This window comes from Periplaneta americana, chromosome 13 (assembly GCF_040183065.1).
Source record: "Periplaneta americana isolate PAMFEO1 chromosome 13, P.americana_PAMFEO1_priV1, whole genome shotgun sequence".
Classification (NCBI taxonomy): domain Eukaryota; kingdom Metazoa; phylum Arthropoda; class Insecta; order Blattodea; family Blattidae; genus Periplaneta; species Periplaneta americana.
This window is the reverse complement of record NC_091129.1, coordinates 139,955,666-139,979,377: the sequence shown is the minus strand read 5'-3', so window position 1 is coordinate 139,979,377 and position 23,712 is coordinate 139,955,666. Positions and strand designations below refer to the sequence as shown.

At 35.9% G+C, this 23,712-nt stretch overlaps 3 protein-coding genes across 3 annotated transcripts in view; 1 reads left to right on the top strand and 2 right to left on the bottom strand.

The window, feature by feature from the left end:
- The window catches only part of gukh (GUK-holder), a 637,347-nt gene extending 621,041 nt beyond the window's left edge, over positions 1-16,306 (bottom strand). The window contains exon 1 of the mRNA XM_069844395.1: positions 15,754-16,306. Coding sequence (XP_069700496.1) covers positions 15,754-16,042 — 289 coding nt within the window. The 5' untranslated portion in view covers positions 16,043-16,306. The remainder of the gene's footprint in view (positions 1-15,753) is intronic.
- Positions 16,307-16,408: 102 nt separating this feature from the next.
- Taf13 (TATA-box binding protein associated factor 13) lies at positions 16,409-20,753 on the top strand. Its single transcript, XM_069844397.1, has 3 exons — positions 16,409-16,652; positions 17,830-18,000; positions 20,424-20,753. Exons 1-3 carry the CDS (start codon positions 16,623-16,625, stop codon positions 20,601-20,603), a joined length of 381 nt encoding a protein of 126 aa, XP_069700498.1. The 5' UTR covers positions 16,409-16,622; the 3' UTR covers positions 20,604-20,753.
- Ppox (protoporphyrinogen oxidase) lies at positions 20,747-22,435 on the bottom strand. The gene has a single exon (XM_069844396.1). It carries the CDS (start codon positions 22,177-22,179, stop codon positions 20,767-20,769), a length of 1,413 nt encoding a protein of 470 aa, XP_069700497.1. The 5' UTR covers positions 22,180-22,435; the 3' UTR covers positions 20,747-20,766.
- Positions 22,436-23,712: the final 1,277 nt, after the last annotated feature.

The window sequence follows — 23,712 nt, the reverse complement described above, 5'->3', positions numbered from 1 at the left end:
TTGTGAAGTCGAAACAGACGAATTACGATTACTGCAGTAAAGAAATTGAATGTTATTCGGTAATGCCAATTAAGAAAAGCGAAATACATGTTTAAAAATGTTAATTACTATTATTATTATAATAACAGAAATACGTTTTAATTATCTGTTGAAATCATAATTTAATTTAAACATTTTATAGTACAATACAAATAACCTGATTAATACATTATTTAAATGAACAATTGTTATGAAGGAGTGACATTTTCTTTAGATACAATGGACATAAAATTAAAAGATGAGGATGTAGAAGTGGAAGTAGAATTTCGCACTTTATTCAGTACAATGGATTCATGCTCATCGATTTACGTGGAAACAGTTGGCGACACTGACTAAACAAAAGAACAACCATGCGATAAATTGATAGTGATAAATCGAGCTGCAGAAATTATCGCGATGTATGACTGTGATTGGTTGGAATTCAAAATTTCATTATACTTCATTACCCGAAAATGGAGTGATGTCATATAAACGAAATAGTCTTTCTAAATCATCCGCCAGACTTATATCAGTATTGAAAAAATAATTCCAGTGTGTGGTCCTGTGAAAGAATACTGATATATTCAACTCTGAAAAGATTTGGGTTTAAATAACAATGTACTGAAATTTAATTTCTTTAATATTTCGTGACTATAGATCGTCACACTTACTGATATGAAAACATTTATACTTCAATAAATAATATAACGCTTATTACACACTTTTGACTGTACTTGGCCGCCAAGATCGCGGGATCTAATCCCGGTCTAGAACATGGATATTTGTCAATTGTCAATATGATGTCCTGTGTTACAAATAAATGTCTGGCGTCATGTTGAACCTATACTGCGGGAATCCCATCAATTGTCTCCGTGGTGTCAAGTTGAAAAACAAAACCAAATCACGTGCTTACATGGAAATAACCTGTAGATAAAAACAAACGACAGTTCTATAATTATCTTCACACTGTGCATTTATCCGAAACCAAGCAGGACTTTATCGGGGATATCTGGAGGTTTTAAAACCAATAGGCGACTGCAAGGGTCTAAGCCAGTGTTTCCAATCTGGGTGGTAGCGCCTCCCAGGACACATTTTTAGTTTTCAGGGGGAGGGAGGAGGGGTTGTAATTTTGTGGGGGGATAGTAGTAGGGCGTTAGGTTTATATGGATATTATTGGATTAATTTTAAGTTAATAATAAGAGACAACAAAATATTTGACACACGGGTCTTGAATTTATTTAATACTTGTTAACATTACCATCATTAATAATGCAGTATAAAATAAATAAAAAATAATTTGCTTTTAATTATTTATTTCTATAACATTCAGAGCATGAAGTTGGGGTTAATTAAAAAATTATTCTTTCTCTGTAATCTGGTGTTATTTAGAAAAAAACTTGAATTCACAGTTCCCTTCCTAACATTGAGGTACTGTATAAACATATACAGGCTGATTGAATGAAATTTGTATGAGCAGTGGAATTTTGATACTGTTCCTCCTTTTTCTTAAAAAAAAATGAATAGCTAAAAAAGTAATTACCTATATGACGAAAGTTAAATTTTGGTAAGCCTATTAGGTTCCTAAGATACAAGTATGTACAAAAAATTAAAGCTGTATTTTGAAAAGTGTAAACAATTTCATTTTCTCTTTAGTCCTTCTATACAGCATCATTTTCTCATTCAAACTAAGAAAAGAGATGCTGAAACAGTTCGCCATCCTATTACAAAAATTTGTCACCCAATTACAAAGTGTCCACACCTGTGGAGTAACGGTCAGCGCGTCTGGCTGCGAAACCAGGTGGCCCGGGTTCGAATCCCGGTCGGGGCAAGTTACCTGGTTGAGGTTTTTCCGGGGTTTTCCCTCTACCCAATACGAGCAAATGCTGGGTAACTTTCGGTGCTGGACCCCGGACTCATTTCACCGGTATTATCACCTTCATATCATTCAGACGCTAAATAACCTAAATGTTGATTCAGCGTCGTAAACTAACGCAATAAAATAAAAAAAAATTACAAAGTGAAACAACATTCGCTGCAGTTCCCGTTGGGAAATACAGGCGATGTTTACTCGGATGCTATTTTTCAATTTTTCAAGGACGTGTGAATTATTTTTGTACACTTTGTCTCTAAAGGCCACCTACAAGCAAAGACTCATCGAAGACTGTCTGTAGACGTATAGCCTCACTTCCGGGAGATTGTCTGAATTGTATGATTTTCCATACATCCCTCAGACTAACCTCTAGGCGTGTATACTCATTCATCTACGGGAGGTATGTCTGAATAGGATGATTGGCCATACATCCCTCAGACTAACCTCTAGGCGTATAGACTCATTTACCTACGGGAGGTATGTCTGAATGGGATGATTGGCCATACATCCCTCAGACTAACCTCTAGGCGTATAGACTCATTTACCTATGGGAGGTATGTCTGAATAGGATGATTGGCCATACATCCCTCAGACTAACCTCTAGGCGTGTATACTCATTTACCTACGGGAGGTATGTCTGAATAGGATGATTGGTCATACATCCCTCAGACTAACCTCTAGGCGTATAGACTCATTTACCTATGGGAGGTATGTCTGAATAGGATGATTGGCCATACATCCCTCAGACTAACCTCTAGGCGTGTATACTCATTTACCTACGGGAGGTATGTCTGAATAGGATGATTGGTCATACATCCCTCAGACTAACCTCTAGGCGTATAGACTCATTTACCTACGGGAGGTATGTCTGAATAGGATGATTGGCCATACTCCCTCAGACTAACCTCTAGGCGTATAGACTCATTTACCTACGGGAGGTATGTATGAATAGGATGATTGGCCATACATCCCTCAGACTAACCTCTAGGCGTGTATACTCATTTACCTACGGGAGGTATGTCTGAATAGGATGATTGGTCATACATCCCTCAGACTAACCTCTAGGCGTATAGACTCATTTACCTACGGGAGGTATGTCTGAATAGGATGATTGGCCATACTCCCTCAGACTAACCTCTAGGCGTATAGACTCATTTACCTACGGGAGGTATGTCTGAATAGGATGATTGGCCATACATCCCTCAGACTAACCTCTAGGCGTGTATACTCATTTACCTACGGGAGGTATGTCTGAATAGGATGATTGGTCATACATCCCTCAGACTAACCTCTAGGCGTATAGACTCATTTACCTACGGGAGGTATGTCTGAATAGGATGATTGGCCATACTCCCTCAGACTAACCTCTAGGCGTATAGACTCATTTATCTACGGGAGGTATGTATGAATAGGATGATTGGCCATACTCCCTCACATTAACCTCTAGGCGTATAGACTCATTTACCTACGGAAGGTATGTCTGAATAGGATGATTGGCCATACAGCCCTCAGACTAACCTCTAGGCGTATAGACTCATTTACCTACGGGAGGTATGTCTGAATAGGATGATTGGTCATACACCCCTCAGACTAACCTCTAGGCGTATAGACTCATTTACCTACGGGAGGTATGTCTGAATAGGATGATTGGCCATACATCCCTCAGACTAACCTCTAGGCGTATAGACTCATTTACCTATGGGAGGTATGTATGAATAGGATGATAGGCCATACATCCCTCAGACTAACCTCTAGGCGTGTATACTCATTTATCTACGGGAGGTATGTCTGAATAGGATGATTGGCCATACATCCCTCAGACTAACCTCTAGGCGTGTATACTCATTTACCTACGGGAGGTATGTCTGAATAGGATGATTGGTCATACATCCCTCAGACTAACCTCTAGGCGTATAGACTCATTTACCTACGGGAGGTATGTCTGAATAGGATGATTGGCCATACTCCCTCAGACTAACCTCTAGGCGTATAGACTCATTTACCTACGGGAGGTATGTATGAATAGGATGATTGGCCATACATCCCTCAGACTAACCTCTAGGCGTGTATACTCATTTACCTACGGGAGGTATGTCTGAATAGGATGATTGGTCATACATCCCTCAGACTAACCTCTAGGCGTATAGACTCATTTACCTACGGGAGGTATGTCTGAATAGGATGATTGGCCATACTCCCTCAGACTAACCTCTAGGCGTATAGACTCATTTACCTACGGGAGGTATGTCTGAATAGGATGATTGGCCATACATCCCTCAGACTAACCTCTAGGCGTGTATACTCATTTACCTACGGGAGGTATGTCTGAATAGGATGATTGGTCATACATCCCTCAGACTAACCTCTAGGCGTATAGACTCATTTACCTACGGGAGGTATGTCTGAATAGGATGATTGGCCATACTCCCTCAGACTAACCTCTAGGCGTATAGACTCATTTATCTACGGGAGGTATGTATGAATAGGATGATTGGCCATACTCCCTCAGATTAACCTCTAGGCGTATAGACTCATTTACCTACGGAAGGTATGTCTGAATAGGATGATTGGCCATACAGCCCTCAGACTAACCTCTAGGCGTATAGACTCATTTACCTACGGGAGGTATGTCTGAATAGGATGATTGGTCATACACCCCTCAGACTAACCTCTAGGCGTATAGACTCATTTACCTACGGGAGGTATGTCTGAATAGGATGATTGGCCATACATCCCTCAGACTAACCTCTAGGCGTATAGACTCATTTACCTATGGGAGGTATGTATGAATAGGATGATAGGCCATACATCCCTCAGACTAACCTCTAGGCGTGTATACTCATTTATCTACGGGAGGTATGTCTGAATAGGATGATTGGCCATACATCCCTCAGACTAACCTCTAGGCGTATAGACTCATTTACCTATGGGAGGTATGTCTGAATAGGATGATTGGCCATACATCCCTCAGACTAACCTCTAGTCGTATAGACTCATTTACCTACGGGAGGTATGTCTGAATAGGATGATTGGCCATACATCCCTCAGACTAACCTCTAGGCGTATAGACTCATTTACCTACGGGAGGTATGTCTGAATTGGATGATTGGCCATACATCCCTCAGACTAACCTGTATGCGTATAGACTCATTTACCTACGGGAGGTATGTCTGAATAGGATGATTGGCCATACATCCCTCAGACTAACCTCTAGGCGTATAGACTCATTTACCTACGGGAGGTATGTCTGAATAGGATGATTGGTCATACATCCCTCAGACTAACCTCTAGGCGTATAGACTCATTTACCTACGGGAGGTATGTCTGAATAGGATGATTGGTCATACATCCCTCAGACTAACCTCTAGGCGTATAGACTCATTTACCTACGGGAGGTATGTCTGAATAGGATGATTGGTCATACATCCCTCAGACTAACCTCTAGGCGTATAGACTCATTTACCTACGGGAGGTATGTCTGAATAGGATGATTGGTCATACATCCCTCAGACTAACCTCTAGGCGTATAGACTCATTTACCTACGGGAGGTATGTCTGAATAGGATGATTGGTCATACATCCCTCAGACTAACCTCTAGGCGTATAGACTCATTTACCTACGGGAGGTATGTCTGAATAGGATGATTGGTCATACATCCCTCAGACTAACCTCTAGGCGTATAGACTCATTTACCTACGGGAGGTATATCTGAATAGGATGATTGGCCATACATCCCTCAGACTAACCTCTAGGCGTATAGACTCATTTACCTACGGGAGGTATGTCTGAATAGGATGATTGGCCACATATGACTCAGACTTACCTTTTAGAGGTCTTTGAAAACTATATTCTCCCTGCAATAACTTGAGAAATACTATTTCTTTGTGGTTTTGCGTTTATTTGGTCGCCATATCGTAACGGCATTCTTAAATAGCATCTCAGCAGTTTTGCTTGTATAACTTACAAAAGAAAGAAATGCAAGAAGATATACTAATCGTGTTTGCTTATAATTTCCTATAAACATAGAAATTAATTATGTATTTTTATAAATTCTATGAGAAATGCGTGAGAATAGTTTCTCAAGTCTTTAGAACTGCTTAAAACGAAACAATGACGAAATCTTGCAAACATCCAGTATAATTTATTTCAACGTTTACTTTTTCTCCCGCTTAATTTGGAGAGCGCTATAGTCGGAAAAAATTTATACAGACTTAATCTCCAAGTCGAAAGTCAATATTTTGAACCTATACAAGAAGGGGATTTGCCTATGGATTTAGGTTTGTACAGATTTATCAGGTAAGTCTTTCCGTGCCTAGGAAACTCTAGAATTCCCCACAGATAAAGTCAAGGGAAAAGACAAAAGCACTCTGCATTTCCAACGGGTATCTGCGACAGCACATACAGCCGACTACTCTGTGAACGAACCTCACAGAGTATTTAAGAATAAAATTATTAAGAATATGTGGCCGCTCGATCCCTCGATTTCTCCCCTTGTGATTTTTATCTCTGAAGAAATCTAAAAGACAAAGCGAACAAAAATAATCCACATACTGTACCTATAAACAATAAATTTGTAAAAAGGATACGGGAAAACATAACCTTAATTTCTCAACAGAAATAATTATTGCAGCTAGTGATGCGTGATCCATCACCTCTTAAATATGTGTGACAAATATTTGGAACAAGAAAAATTCAGCATCTCCTTTTTTATAAGTTTGGTGAGTAAATGACACTGCGACGCGCGGTATCGTAGCGGTTAAGGCGTAACACTGAAAAGCCGGAAGGTCGTGGGTTCGATTCCCGATGGGACCAGGGATTTTCTCCACTGATTTAATCCTTACAGCCGAACCATGGCCCTGAGGTTCACTCAACCTCAACTGCGTGGCGTGCAAAGCGTGCGTAAACGGAGTCTATTACCGAGTCGGCCGAGAGCCGGGTCGCTACGTTGAACTTTCTCTACAATTTTTCACCCAAATACGATTTCGCTGTTACCAATTTCGCCGACGCTAGAAAGAAGCACGCTATTGATACATCGTTAAACAAACGATTGAAAATGAATAAAACGATTTCGGCTGTTGGTACGTTATTGTCTGCAGATGCAACCTTCAAATTTTGATGTGATTGTGAAGAGAATGATCCACCAGCGTAGCTTAAAATGGTAGCGCGTTTGTCTGCTGCTCTGGAGTTGCGCTCGAGCGTTGGTTCGATTCTAGCTTGGTCTGATTACCTGGTTGAGTTTTTTTAGAGGTTTTCTCTAACTTTAAGGCGAATGTCAGGTAATTCATGGCGAGTCCTCGACTTCATCTCGCTAAATACCGTCAAAATTTCCATGAATCCCAAATAACTTAGTAGTTTATACAGCGTTGTTAAATAATCTAACAAGATAAAAAGAAGAAATCTGTGTTCAATAAAAGGGGATGTCATTTTTGTGTAGATGGAATTTTGTTCCCCAGATGAACACACAAGTTAAATTATACAAGTGAATGTGCGAAAATCAGAAGAATACTAGAAGTTGATGTGTTTTATTTGTGTAGAAAATTATTTTCTATAAGGGTCCGAAGTTTAATTTTAATTTATCTTCAAACTCATTTTTATGACTTATCTCCCTTTACCCAAATAAGACGGAAATGAAACCGAGTTCTGTTGTGAGATAGCTCGTTCTCTCACCGAATATCAGTTGTTAATAAATTATTTTATTAAATAAAAATAAATGCGTTATATCTTGCATAATTCATGTCGTAATTCTGATGTTAATTATATATATATATATATATATATATATATATATATATATATATATATATATTTACTTATTTTATGTCTATAACAGGGCAAAATTCCAATTACAATAGGCAGTACAAATATATTTTGCTTAGAACACAAAAAATGGAGATGACATGAAAAAATAAATAAAAACAGATGCTACATGTATAAATACAAATTAAAAATGAAAAAAAAAAAACAAATACGTACGTAAATAAAGACATAGATAAAGATATAAATGAAAAATACAAAATAAAAAATGAAAAAGAAATAAATACAGATATCATAACCAAAAGATGTAAAATATAGCTATGAAAATGACGATTACAGAGTAACAAATAGATAGCAATAGGCCTACTATTTAAAATCAACTACCTTCAGTACATCAATAAGAAAATGTTTATATTTCATGTAAGAAATGCTGAAATCTAGATCCCATATTTTACATATTAATTGAATTTCGAACACATTTTTAACACTGGTGAATTTTTATATGTTGAAGTGTTTGGTTTTTCGTAATATAACAATTGACGATTTCTTAAATGTGATGTTCTAGCGTTAAGCTGGATTTGTGATAATATTTCGCTATTATCCAGTAGACCGTTGACTATTTCATACAATAAAAGTTGCTCAACATGTAATCTGCGGCTGGCAAGAGACATTACATTAAATTCAGTAAGTAGCCTAGACTGTTGTACGAAATTTTGTTATGGAAGGCCGAATAATGATTTTTTTTTAATAAAGATATCTTGAGAATAGTTTTTGAATTTTTTCAATTTTATTACTATGTGATTTACAAGTCGGAGACCAAATTACTGAGGCATATTCCAATTTAACCCGAACATGACAATTAAAAAGGAGTGTAAAAGTAGAAATGTTTTGTACATTTTTTGAATTTCTAATAATAAATCAGATTTTTAAAGTATTATTTGTTATATTAAATATGTGATTATGAAAAGTAAAAAATTATGATTAATAGTTACACTGAGATCTTTTCCACAATACATTCATTGTAACGGTTCATCATACATTGAATAATATTACCTCTTAAATAAGAAGTATTCCTTGTATAAGTCATATAACAACATTTTTATATTAAAACTTAACCCATTATTTTAGCCTACATAACTGAATGATGAGAAGTAACTTGCTGTGTAGCAACTAAAAAGATGCTAAAACAACGTTCAAATCAAATTCTTATTCAAATAACAGTTCTATGTCGTAGGATTTTTATGATTGTTACGAGTGTTACATATGTGAAAATCTATTTGACATGCATTTCAAGTGTAGCGGTGACGAAAATAAAGCGGAAAAAAAAAAGTTCCATGATGCGTTCATTTTCCATCCTGCTTGTAATGTTTCATTTGATTTCAATTATCACCACTTCGTGATGACTTTCCAGCACAAGTAAAACAGCAATAAATTGAATTACTGATAGCAAAATTGCTAGTTGGCGTTTTAATGATATATGGATTCAAAAACCGCAGTGCGACAGATAGAATCATTGATACAAAATTAAAACAAACTCTTTTATTTATGTGTGTATACGAACGAAAAAATTAATTTTATCACTATCTGGATCACAAATACCCAAGAAGTAAAATAACATAAGAAACCAAAAATTTCGTTAGTCAAATCTTGAACGCTGTCCATACTCTTATAGTCATAAATGTATCCTGCACTTGTCTAATTTTAAACTGAAAAATAAAAGAAACTAGAAGAGTGTCTGAACCAGATTCGGGCTAAAAAAAGTAGCATTACAGTCTAGTAAATACAGTCACGAAGATTGAGTTGTTGAGGGTACTCGGAACAATAGACTGTGCCGGTACTATTTCGCATTGTCTGTGATAAGGCGATAGTAGCGATCCTAGTATTTAGCAACTATCTATGGATGCATATTCCCTACGTATTGAGCTTCGTGACTGTATATACTAGACTGTGGTAGCATTCTATCGCAGAAACATTCTGTAATATACAGTAGATTATAATATATCAACAGAACATGAGAAGATAAATGTTATTTGCCTAGTTAATTTTTTATTTCGTTAAGGAGAAATAATCATAGCCTATTAATGCAAAAACGCGAACTATTCAGCTGAAATCGTTATATTTGAACACTTTTATATAGAAAATCAGGATATGAGAAGAAATATAAGAAGGAAGCGAAATATGGAGAGGAGTACGCCAAGGATGCCCTTCATCACCTACCTACTTACTTACGGGTTTTTAAGGAACCCGGAGGTTCATTGCCGCCCTCACATAAGCCCGCCATCGGTCCCTATTCTGAGCAAGATTAATCCAGTCTCTATCATCATATCCCACCTCCCTTAAATCCATTTTTATATTATCTTCCCATCTACGTCTCGGCCTCCCTAAAGGTCTTTTTCCCTCCGGCCTCCCAACTAACACTCTATGTGCATTTCTGGATTCGCCCATACGTGCTACATGCCCTGCCCATCTCAAACGTCTGGATTTAATGTTCCTAATTATGTCAGGTGAAGAATACAATGCGTGCAGTTCTGTGTTGTGTAACTTTCTCCATTCTCCTGTAATTTCATCCCTCTTAGCCCAAAATATTTTCCTAAGAACCTTATTCTCAAACATCCTTAACCCATGTTCCTCTCTCAACGTGAGAGTCCAAGTTTCACAACCATAAAGAACAACCGGTAATATAACTGTTTTATAAATTCTAACTTTCAGATTTTTTGACAGCATACTGGATGATAAAAGCTTCTCAACTGAATAATAACAGGCATATCCCATATTTATTCTGTGTTTAATTTCCTCCCGAGTATAATTTATATTTGTTACTGTTGCTCCAAGATATTTGAACTTCTCCACCTCTTCGAAAGATAAATTTCCAATTTTTATATTGCCATTTCGCACAATATTCCCGTCACGAGACATAATCATATACTTTGTCTTTTCAGGATTTACTTCCAAACCTATTTCTTTATTTGCTTCCAGTAAAATTTCCGTGTTTTCCCTAATCGTTTGTGGATTTTCTCCTAACATATTCACGTCATCCGCATAGACAAGCAGCTGATGTAACCCGTTCAATTCCAACCCCTCTCTGTTATCCTGGACTTTCCTAATGGCATACTCTAGATCAAAGTTAAAAAGTAAAGGTGACAGTGCATCTCCTTGCTTTAGCCCACAGTGAATTGGAAATGCATCTGACAGAAATTGACCTATACGAACTCTGCTGTACGTTTCACCTTCATCACCTACACTTTTCAATATTTACTTGGAGCATTTAGTGAAGAACTGTTTTCAGAACATGGGAGGAGTGACAGTAGGAGGAAGAAGAATAAAGTGAATACGATTTGCTGATGATATGGCTTTGTTAGCAGAAGAGACGATAATAAGGGATATGCTACTGAAGCTGAATGACAGCTGTGAGCAGTAGGGGTTGAAGATAAATGCCAACAAGACGAAGATCATGGTCATAGGAAGAAAAGTAAAGAAAATAAACTTGCGGATTCTAAATGAAGCAGTAGAGCAAGTGGACAGCTTCAAATACTTGGAGTGTACTATAAGCAGTAACATGAGCTGATGTCAAGAAATCAAAAAGAGAATAGTAATGGCAAAGGAAGCTTTTAATAAAAAAAAAAGGAGAATCTTCTGCGGACCTCTGAGAAAGAACTAAGGAAGAGACTAAATGCTTTGTGTGGAGAGTAGCATTGTATGGGGCAGAAACATGGACATTACGACGAAGTGAAGAGAAGCGACTAGAAAAATTTGAAATGTGGATATATGTAGAGAAGGATAGAGCGTGTGAAATGAACAGACAGAATAAGAAACGAAGCTGTGTTGGAAGGAGTGGGTGAAGAAAGAATGGTGCTGAAACTGATCAGGAAGAGGTAAAGGAATGAATGAATGAAAAAGTAGAAAATCAACTTAAGATTTTGATTTCACTATGACTATGTCTTTAAAGTAATCCTGTTTAGAAAATCATATTAATTAGAACTACATATAATCGGCGAACTTTTGTAGCAGTTTCTCAACGATTATTAGAAACTAGGAGTCTCTTACCCTGTTCCGAAAATCACACAACCAGAAATTTGCTTAAAAATGATACTGCTTTACGGAAGCGGGAGAGATTAAAATGTTGCATTAGAAAAAAAGTTCGTGTGATTTTGTGCAGAAAACCATTATTGTTTAGTTTTTACACGTACAATTAAAAAAAATAGCAATATTGTTACATAAAATGTAAATTTATCATAATGTTCTATTAATGAGATTCAAAGTTTGTATTTGCTGCCCGTTTTATGTAAACAACGATATTGTCCTGGTCCGCTCATATAACTACAACGTCTTTGGTCCGCTCCTGCATTAGAACAGAGCATCTGTTTTGTGCCTATATGTCTGCACCCGCTTGAGCTGTACTGTATACTTCTAAACCCCCTCTTCCCCATCTAGCAATGTTGCAAAACGTCTCATATTGTAAATTTTAATAATTAGGCCTAGTTAAATATTGCAATTAGAAAAAAATTGTAAGGACACTTTTTCTTCCTTATGATACGAATAATCATCAGTTAAAATATTGGCACTTATATGGTACACCCTGTATTCTCGATGTTTGCCAATTTGCAAGCCCAAATTAATGATTCAACACTTAGCTTAAAAAGTACAAACAAGAAGCGCAGTACAAGGAAAGCTTAGGCCTAATTTAATTCCAAAGTTCAACATGAAAATGGATTTTCATTCAATGAAACTTCAGTCAAAAGAGACAAACGTCACATACAGTAGCCTACAATAGTTAATTCTCTTTCTATAAGCTGTAACAGAATGTTCACCCATTATTCTGATCGATACAGTTCGTGGCGTAAATCGTAATTTCGAAAATAGTAAGCAACTTGTATTGTTACATAAATCAATAAAAGCATATGATGCAATAAAAACAGAATTGTTTCTTTTTGAAATATCTATTTCAAATTGGGTATCGAGCTCAGATGAAAACTTGTTCTCCAGAATACTAAATACGATAGGCTACTTAAAACATTATTTAAATTTAAAATGCATTTCATTGGTAAATAAGACTCTTCCTGTAAGCTACGCTCGAATACAATTTTCAGTCTCGCTATGACGCCAATTTGTGTTCGTTACGAAGCATGGATAGTCAGAAGTTTAAACAACTACGAGATGTTAAAATGTTTGCTTTCTTCATCATACAAAGCCGAGAAAATAATCACGAAAAACTAAATCCAATATTTCAACAGTAATGCAAGCTTTAAGATTCTCTGCAAAAGTGTTTGACTATTTTAGTAAACCTCTAGAATCTTATGATTATTATAAATAAAACAATAATTTATAAAAGTCCTAAATATTAGTTTTAAGACTTACATCCACAGCAGTTGATAAAGCGTCGTAAAATGATATACTAAAAAAAATTAAAAAAAATTACATAAAATTGCCTGAATTCGCCCAGTTTCTTGTGAACAATAATAATCAGATAATAACGATAATTTACTGAAGAAATTCAGCTTTGTTAGCAATCAATATTGTCCGCGTCGTGGCGTCGTGGTCTAAGGCATCCTGTATAGGACTCGCGCTGGTTCGAGTCCTCATGGGGGAAGAAATTTTCTCATGAAATTTCGGCCAGTGTATGGGACCGGTGCCCACCCAGCATCGTGATGCACTTGAGGAGGAGCTACGATAGGTAGCGAAATCCGGTTGCGAATGCCAGCTATAACGGCTGGGGAGATCATCGTGCTAACCACACGATACCTCCATTCTGGTTGGATGATCGTCCACCTCTGCTTCGGCATGTGGGCGTGAGGCCAGCAGCCGGCTGGTCGGTCTAGGCCCTTCACGGGCTGTAACGCCACGGATTATTATTATTATTATTATTATTATTATTATTATTATTATTATTATTATTATTATTATTATTAACACATTATATTCTACATTTCGCATTTAAAGGGAATTACATTTTCCATGCCTATAGGCTAACATTTTGAAAATTTAATTATAAAGACAATATGTGGCAAAAATTGTATTATTAATTTTACACATATTATTTTAATTTCTTTTGAAGCAGTAATGTACCGCAAATCTGGCATAAAATTTCCTCTTTTTCATTACTTGCCTTCACATTTCCTGAATATAATGCCGCAAGTCCATTCGGTTGGAGGTACTTTTTTTTTTTTAATGAAGCGGCATTCATACGCTGTTTTAATTAATATTGCGACATTCCACTGACAGTATTTGAAAATCTGTAATGCCTAATGATACTGAGATACAGAAGAATGTCTCCAAAACTCTAATAAATTGAACACATTTCAATGAATTTTCCTCCAAACAAATGTAAGCCCTCCAATGCAGTAACAAAACTCATCACTAATTTCACTACATGCAGTAGAAACAAAATATTAGTTAATTAATTTACGATGCATAAGAAATTATTATCAGCGCTCTTTCCATTTTCCCCGCTTGTCGATCACAAAGCAACTACAGTGTACGTACGCTCTTACGGATTTACAGATCGCTGAAGTTTGTATGCACGCACCGACTACAGCGATCATTCAATTCTATTTCGATTTCACTAGCCAACAGACAAAACAACATCGATGTTCTCACGTCAAATGCAGCATGCACTGATACTCCCTTGTTTACTACTTCAGAAACAAACATTGTAGGACAATATTTTGTCTTATCGAAATATTAGGCGACATGCTATCACAACACTTAGTACGTACAACAAAGACAGAATAATTCAGGTAAATTTAAGTACGTACTAAGGTATGCAACTGTGTAGTTTCTAGTCCACCTCATGCTGCATCTATCAAACTATATATATTTATTGATGATATCCTACCGAACAACGAAAAGTTGTATAGTTTTATGGACTAGTAACAATATTATGAGGGGAAGTATGTCATATTTCTGTTCGTCTTCATTCAGTACATTGGACATAATAAAACCCAGTCATAATTAAGAGCAAACTATGACTAAAACAGATGAACTCAATAAAAGTAACCTACTTAACGCACTCAATATGATAGAGCGTCTGATATTCATACACTTCTGATTGTTAGATACAGTTCAAAAGAAAGATTCGTGCGTGCGTGTGTGTATGTGTGTGCGCGCGCGTACACAATTCCTTCATCACAGTGCAATAGAATAAATATAACAAACATCGCTTAAAATAATGGTAAAATTACTTACGAAAGCTTTAGAAACTTTTACGAAACATTCAAGTTTCACAGAGTGAAAGAAGGCATTATATTTTGTTGTGCTTATATTGTAAATCACAATTCAAGTATTATTTATTCTTTGCAGAAATATTTAGACTGAATTCGAGTACGTAAATCACATATAAAACGTATTGTTCTACCATAGGGACAAATGCTCAAGGCCCCAAAATCATTAGCTTCTACAACATTAGTCGATATACTAAAATATACACGCATCCTATACGTTTGTTAAGCAGTTTCGTACTTTCGGTCGCAACTGTGTATACGCGGACTTCACTACTAAACTACTATAACTCATGATCACATAAATGATTGTTTTAGTTTCACTTATATTTACCAGATTTTGTTTAATTAATATAATTTTAAATTAAACTAGTAAGATTGGAGAATGCTGGGTTTGCAGTGAAAGACCTGATCTCGGGCAGGAAACTATGAGTGAATGAAACATGTATTAGCGAAACGGCAATATAGGCCTACAGTGAGTGTCTTGAAAAGTTAAAAACAATGGAATACCAGTATCAAATGAAAATTTCGAATTCTGTTTCACATTTAAGCGCTCTCTCTCTCTCTTTATGCATAAGACAACCTGAACACCTTTATTCGACGTTATTATGTATAAAAGTGTATACGTACAGTAGGTTATCTATATTTTGTTTTCTAAATTTGACACGCCATTCATTCTCAGTATTTCCAATCACTAGTAGTTATTCAATCAAAACAAGCTTATTCGAAGAGGAATTTCGAAATATGTACAGTATTCTATGTCTTAAGATTACACGAAAGAAGGCAGTAAAAAACAATCTAAATTCATCACAGTGAACATCTTATATCTAATCAGACAAACCACCACATCAAATAGTCAAAACTACAGAAGTTTGGAAAAAAAAAAATGTACTTACGAACTGTCACCTTTTTGGGATCAAATCCCACGATCTTCTCTTCGACGGATTCGATGCGTGTTCGTAATTTCTTCGATCGTTCACAAACATCTTGAAGTTGCTTGGCTAAATCCTCGAATATATCGTTGGCTATCAGAACAAGAGACGCCAATTGTCGTAAAGCACTGCTCAAGGTGTTATTTGTCACAGCTTCGAGTTCGTAATCGGTAACCAAAGGCAGACCGTCTTCGCCATGCAGACTTCGCCGGCTTAGGAATTTAGGCTCTACCACACGTTGAACAAATGGCATCGTTACACCTTGCTAAGATCTCATTCCGATTCTTCGTCATGCCCACGACACAAGGAACATATCGAACATGCAAAAAATTATATTTTAACCCATTGTGGAAATTAAAAACAAACACGCCCTCGTCGTCTGTTACATTATGCATACACTTCAACACACCGTACCCATCACTTTTGAAGTTCACGCCAAGACTGGTCAACGGAGGAATTAAGCGGGGACTAGTCAGTGCAACCAACATAACCGAATGTAAACACAAAAATCGCAAAATACAGAACTTCTAGCGATGTTGTTATTGGTTACACTGATGCGATGCGCACTTATTGGTCTGTCGAACATGTGTGTCGAATATTTCTCGTGTAGATGGCACCACATATCAATTGTTGTGTCGTCTGTCGTGTGGAGTATTGAAGGATTTGAGATTGCTGATGTTAATAAAATTTGATACTCAAAACGCGGTGACCTTTCATTGATACATTGTTATAACGTGATTTTTAAAAGATTAAGACATTTTAACAACTTCCCTTCTATTACATTAAATTGTGATTGGTAACGTACGAAATAGTTAAATTGAAAAAAAAAAAAAATGGCCCAAGTAGAAGAAAGTTTTGAACAGGTAGCTAATGTGGAGTACATTTTTCTAATGCACTGTAGTGATACATATATCGTGTTAATTGTCTGTTTCGTAAAAAAAATGCAGTTTTTCTATCTGCCAAAAACAAAGGCAACTTATTACCGTGAACTTAATTTATAATAGTTTTAGGTTATGTTTGAATTTGTGTTTTATTGTTATGCCCAAAAGGTAACCTATACTGAAATGTTTAGAATTAATGAAAGATGAAGTTAGTATGCATCGATGTAATAGGTGCGCTAGAAATTTTCTAGCATAAGAATCCAAGCCAGAGTAGTTTTATATGTATTTCCTTTGAACATGAAAAAATCTTTTTACTGTAGGCCCTAATTCTGTGCATAATTTGAAATCCTAAAACTGAATTGGATTCATTAATCAGAAGCTAATTTAGTACCAGAATCGTGGTTTTGTTTTCAATACATGCAAATATTCATTCATTTTCTGCACAGGAACAGACCTTTCACTGCAAATCCAGGAAACTCCAATATTGCCTAGTTTTCGCCTTCCTCTTCCAGCATCCTCCAATCTTCCATATTTTCCGCCTTCCTCTTAGTCTTTGTATACGATTCATATATCTTAATGCTATCATCTGGTACTTTCTATCCCGAACTTTTCTCAAATTCCGAAAAAAATCACTGGTATTGTGCATGTAGCAGATTCAATATATTATTGATAATAGTACAGTATTACGTTATGTCTGACTCAGTATTTAGTCAATGCCCAATATCTCCTTCCTTATTGGTTGGGTACATAAACAATTATTAATTTTTATACTAATACTGTAACTAATTATCTCTGATTTAAGTTCTGAATTCTATAAACACCTCTAAAACTAGATACATAATTATTAATCTTTAGCTAAACCGATATTCGAAAATAATCAACATAAAACCGCAGATAAGTGTAACTATGTTAATTCCTACCACTAACCCGTTTAGTACAAGTACTTTGGATTTTACCTTAAAATGGTCTGATCATATTTTCAGTTCAGTAAAAGGGGTACTCCAATAGTAGGTTTAGAAATTTAAATATTGATTAAAATATTAGAGACTTAATCGGAATTAGAAGATGGATACAGAAAATCATCACATAATTATTTCTGGAAAAATAGGGCCTAAGTAAATTATTACTTATTAATTTTATTTCAATTTTCTCGAAACAGTTTGAAGAAGAGGAAACGGAAGCGCCACTTGGAGCAACGTTGTCAGGTCGGAAGAGATTGTTTTCCAAAGAACTACGATGTATGATGTTTGGATTTGGAGATGATCAGAACCCATACACAGAAAGTGTAGATTTGCTAGAGGACCTCGTGATTGAATTCATCACAGAAATGGTAATAGTGTTAATCTTGTTCCTCTGATCAGCGTTTAATAATCAGCTATATATCAGAAAGAAATCATTACATTATTTTTTTTTATTTGAAAAAAAAAAAAAAAAAGGAAGATTTTTTTTAATATCTACTTAACTTATCTACATTTTGTTTATTACTGTAGAACACATTAATAACATTTCTAAGTCCATAATCATGTAAATGTTTTGCTGTGCTATTTGTAAAAGTTAATCTACATGATTACCAACTTAAATGAGTGCTTTGTCTTAAGTGCAAATTATAATACCTTCGTAATCATCAAACTTAAATTTATTTTTTTTTTTTATTATTATAGTTTGTTCTTTGCGGTAAAATATCTATTTAACTAACTTTTAAATAATTTTAATTTAATCATGTAAACATTATTGAAACTCAACGTCAAACCACAAATCAATTCAAACTGTCGGTTCGATTCATGGTAAAACAGACACTTTGGTGGACAAAATTGTTTCAAAATAGTTCTAAGAATATTTTAGCTTCTCCCATGAGTCCTATTCTATAATTGAATAATTTCGAGGGAAAAATTGTTCCGGGGCCGGGTATCGAACCCGGGACCTTTGGTTAAACGTACCAACGCTCTCCCACTGAGCTACCCGGGAACTCTACCCGACACCGATCCAATTTTTCCCTCTATATCCACAGACCTCAAAGTGGGCTGACAACAGTCAAGCAACCAACATTGAATCGGTGTCAGGTAGAGTTCCCGGGTAGCTCAGTGGGAGAGCATTGGTACGTTTAACCAAAGGTCCCGGGTTCGATACCCGGCCCCGGAACAATTTTTCCCTCGAAATTATTCAAATTAACTTTACAGGGAGTTATTCCTGAAAGCTTAATTTACATATTCTATAATTGTTTCATTCATTGCTAGCAGCTCAAAAGCAAAATATTATTGAACAAGTACGAATATATAAATTTATGCTGTATGTTAAAACTCATACTCAACAGAACAGCCATTGATATAATAACAATTAAATCAAAACGAATTTCTTTCTGCATTGTTTATTTTGTCATTTTTGTCTAATGAAATACCTGAAAGAAATAAATCATAATATAGCAGGAGGAAGAGAATTGGCATAACTTATCATAACCACAATATGCATTGAAAATTTGCAGTTATGGTTGTTGCTACAAACAAATTCTGTTAAGCTAGAATGCACCATGTAGCGTAGAAGGGTCATATGACTGAACAGCCAATCAGTATCATTACAGGTAAAGCAATCTTTGTGTGTTATGTGTCAAGAGATTTAATGAGTTCAGTGTCTTTTATTATATATTGCGTGCAATATTAGTGTTAAGTTGACATGACAAAATACGGACACAAGAGGGAAATGTTCCATAAACATACAAAGGCACTTTATTTCTAAAGGGCTGATCTTTCATGTGATGTTGCAAACTCAAAAACGTATATAGGTCAAATTTGCAGCAATATAAATGTGAGAGCTGTTAGAAGATTAATACCGGTAAGCGAGGATGAAACATCATTAATTGCAAGTAATAATATACAAGTTAGAGCTTTAGTTACTTTTTCAATGCATTGCAAAAACAAGACTGATAAGGTCGTCAGTATAGCTCAAATGAATGAGTTGGACAAGAGATCTGAGGCTGTGTTCAGACATGGGTTTAAATCCTGGGTTTTGCTTTTCCGAGATTTTCCCCCAACCGTAAGGCTTATTCTTGAAATTCGTCTTGTTATACCGTAACCAATTCCACTGACAAGCACAACATGTCTTCAGGCTGCATTGCACTAGGGAAAAAAATACTTGTAAGAGATTACAGTTTGATGTTGCACCTACTGTCCATTACTCAGGAGAAGACGAGCGGAAAGAATGTGACCTTCTTGACTATCGCTGCAGATTATTGTAAACATCGCTCAGATAAGCATCCCAGTAGCCAGGTTATTACTCGTGCAGGAAACATGAGTAACAATGCGTATGGAAATTAAAGCTAAGTTGAACAGAAGGAGACCTAATGTTTCCGCTTACTGCAGTACAAATATTGCACGTGTTGTCGTAGGTTATCTGTTCACATCCCTTCCTCCTCAGTCCACTCTCATCTTCTCCTGAGTCACCGACAGTATATAGCCCATCTCATTCACTCTTCAAGCGTGACAACAGATTTCGTTCATGACAATTAAAGAAAAAAAAATGAACGCCATAATGCAACACGAGAACAAAATTAACGATTTAGGCTTTTACCAGTCACATTCGGGAAAGAAAAAAAAAATAACTTAAAATAGCCAAGATGCTTTTACCTTCTGTTTAGATTTCAGATGTTCTTAATCCATGTGAAGATATGTAATTCAATTTAATTTACCTTCTGTTTAGATTTCTGATGTTCTTAATCCATGTGAAGATATGTAATTCAATTTAATTTAATTTAATTTGCAGACTCACAAGGCAATGGAGATAGGACGAACAGGACGAGTTCAAGTAGAAGATATTGTATTTCTTGTTCGCAAAGATGCTCGCAAGTATGCAAGAGTGAAAGATCTTCTTACCATGAATGAAGAACTCAAGAAAGCCAGAAAAGCATTTGATGAAGTTAAATATGCAGGCATACCAAATTGATGCTTCCAATTCATGTACAAATTTTTATTAACATATTTCAATAAATATTAAGTGCAACCATGTTACTCGTACTTTAAACTTGATAAAAATATGTAATTTGTAAACTGTATTTTATTATGTATTAAAATATAAATCTCAGAACAACATTCATTACATCAGTTCTTTATGAATCATCGTTCCGAATTAAGTTACTCACTGCAGTTCTAGCTGAGAGTATTACATCATTAACCCCAATACCTTCATACGATGCACCAACAAATGATAAAGGTAATTTATGTTGCCTCACATATGCTTTGATTCTTTCTATTCGTTCATGATGTCCCAGAACATACTGGGGAATGCAGTCCCTTAAAACAGACACTTGATGCTCTTCTGGGGCTCCAGATATACGAAGAACTGAACGTACTTGCTGCATTGCTGTGCTTAGAAGTCTTTCTGGCGTAGGATTTTTACCATACAGTTCTTCAAACCACTTTCCACCCATCATTACAGTTAAAACTGTGTTATTGTCCTTCGGAAAACAACACGTATCAAACACAATTCCTAATATAGGTAACTTTTCTGATGGTGGTACCAAAAACCCAAATGCATCCTTTTCTAGTACCCTACCTTTGAACTGTAGGTTTACTACTGCAACAGTAACTGTAGGAATGGATAACAGATCGTTACTCAGTTCTGGATGTTGTTTAGCTAATAGAGGTGCTAACACTTTTGCTGGCAAGGAAGATATAATATGGTCACATTCAAGTTTCTTCTCTCCAGCCTTCACCGTAACCTTTTCTGGTCCAAAAACTAATTCCTGACAAGGAGAGTTAAGCATTACATTAGCACCACGCCTCTTTGCATTGATTTTCAATGTTTCTGGTAATAGTTCGAGTCCTTCGTCCAACGACCAAACACTCCACCTCTCTTTTTCTGATCTTTCATAAAGTTCACACTTACTTAACGGTATGGGATTAGGTTTTCTTTTAATCATATTCATAAGAATTCCTTTAGTTATTGATCCATATTGTTGCTCTGCTTCAAATAAAGATTTCATTAACAACTTCACACTTATTTCCTTTGCATCGCCAGCACAAACACCACATACTAACGGACTTACAGCATACTCGGCAATATCCTTTCCCAAACGTCTTTTCACGAATTCATATATACTTTCGTCTGTCGACACTTTCTTTGGCGTCCTTAAATCTTGAAAAAGGGCACTTATTAATGGCTTCGTAAGCGGTGGTTGTGTAAACAATAGAGAGCGAAAGTTATTAGGTAATGCATGTAATTGCTTATTAACATAAACAAAACGATTCTGAGCTGCTGGATGATTGTATGGAATATGCATCACATTGTTCACTAGGCCTAGTTCTTCAACCAACGCTAGTGTGTTTTCTCCAGCAATACCTTTCGGGCGCACTGTTCTTGGGCCATGCTCGAAAATAAACCCTTTTGACGTTTTTGTAGTTTTGACCCAACCTCCTAGTCGATTGGATGCTTCTATTAATGTTATATGTTTTGTAGTTATGTTCTGTAAATAATGAGCCGCTGACAAGCCACCTATTCCTCCGCCTAAGATTACATACATGTTGAGGTGTAGATATCATGTGCAAATTGACTTTAAGGTTAGATACGACGAAAGTTGCATGTAAGCAAATTGTAGTTCAGTACATAGTATTTTCGTTCAAAGATGTTGGATAAAAAATTAACAAAAACTAAGCACAACTACAACTTTTCACTCTTACAGTCACAGATGACACAATTTAGAATTATCTAGTTTGATAACACTTGCATAATATGCACGATAATGATAATACTATTTGTACCCGCCTACATTGGTTACGTAATCAGTGTTGCCAACAGTTCATATAATCCCGCTAGATGGCTTTCGAAAACCCGCGATTTTCTAACAAAAAATCTATATATTTTAATGCGTATTTTTTATTATTATTCAATTTTATAATAATAATATTAATAACCATAGGTCAAGGTAGTGTGTCCACCCGCCAATGTAACGAAGATTGCACTTTTATCATTCTCAAAGTGGCGCTATAAAACAATTTTGAACACTTCTATCACAGTCACACAACACATTTCAATTCGTATTGCACTATACGTTATATATGGAATTATCACATCAACACATTCATTATTTTACAAAACACACACTAAATTTAATAATGAAAGTTTCTCCACGACACGCAACGAACTAAATTTAATAATGAAAGTTTCTCCCCGACACTCAACAAACTAAATTTAATAATGAAAGTTTCTCCCCAACACTCAACAAACTAAATTTAATAATGAAAATTTCTCCCTGACATCACGATCCACTATAGTGTCAGGTACATAAGTAACGTTCACCATAATAATAAAAAATAGTATAGCGCACAAGTTTAACTTTTGCAGATGCTGATCAATGAAGCTTTCTTTTCAGCATAATGTAAGACATTCAATTTTATATGCATGCAATCAGTATCGATAAGAAACATATAATTTAAAAATCACTCACTCAAATTAGCAGCTCCTCTGGATCATCTCCATCTGAATCTTCTAATGCAGGAATATAATGCTGTGACTGTGAGGTCCCTGGGGTAGAGTAAGTTATTCCTAACCTGTCTCAGGGTGAGAGGTTGGGACTTGATTGGAATGGTTTAGGAATGGGAGGTGGGTTTTGTTTTGGGATATTTAACTTACTGGGACGTGGGTTGATACTTGGTTGGATATTATGTGTCGGTGGTCATTGTCGAATACCTTCACTGGCAGTATGATGCAGATTAACCAAAGTTTTCTTCAGTTGCACATTATCATTATAAAAATTAAAATAATTATCAGAAAAAGAATAGTAATAATAATATTAGTTCAAGAGCCTTATGCAGGCCACATAATGAGTACCACTGGCCTAAAGTGTCTTCCCAGCCATTACATAATCCACAGCTACATATGTATGGCGACTTTAGTTTACCTGACAGATGGCACATTATTTCTGGAAACACTGCAGTACTAAAACACGTTAGAAGCCATTCAATCGAGAACCTGTACCATTTTATAAGAGATGCAGATACAAACTGAAATAAATCATAAGTACTACAGCTAATAACATTTGAATTTCTGTTTAAAA

Coding starts and splice junctions, on each gene's coding strand:
- Taf13 (XM_069844397.1), top strand. CDS start 16,623: ATGGCCCAAGTAGAAGAAAGTTTTGAACAG. Junction 16,653..17,829: donor TAGAAGAAAGTTTTGAACAG/GTAGCTAATGTG, acceptor TTCTCGAAACAG/TTTGAAGAAGAGGAAACGGA. Junction 18,001..20,423: donor TTGAATTCATCACAGAAATG/GTAATAGTGTTA, acceptor TTTAATTTGCAG/ACTCACAAGGCAATGGAGAT.
- Ppox (XM_069844396.1), bottom strand. CDS start 22,179: ATGTATGTAATCTTAGGCGGAGGAATAGGTGGCTTGTCAGCGGCTCAT.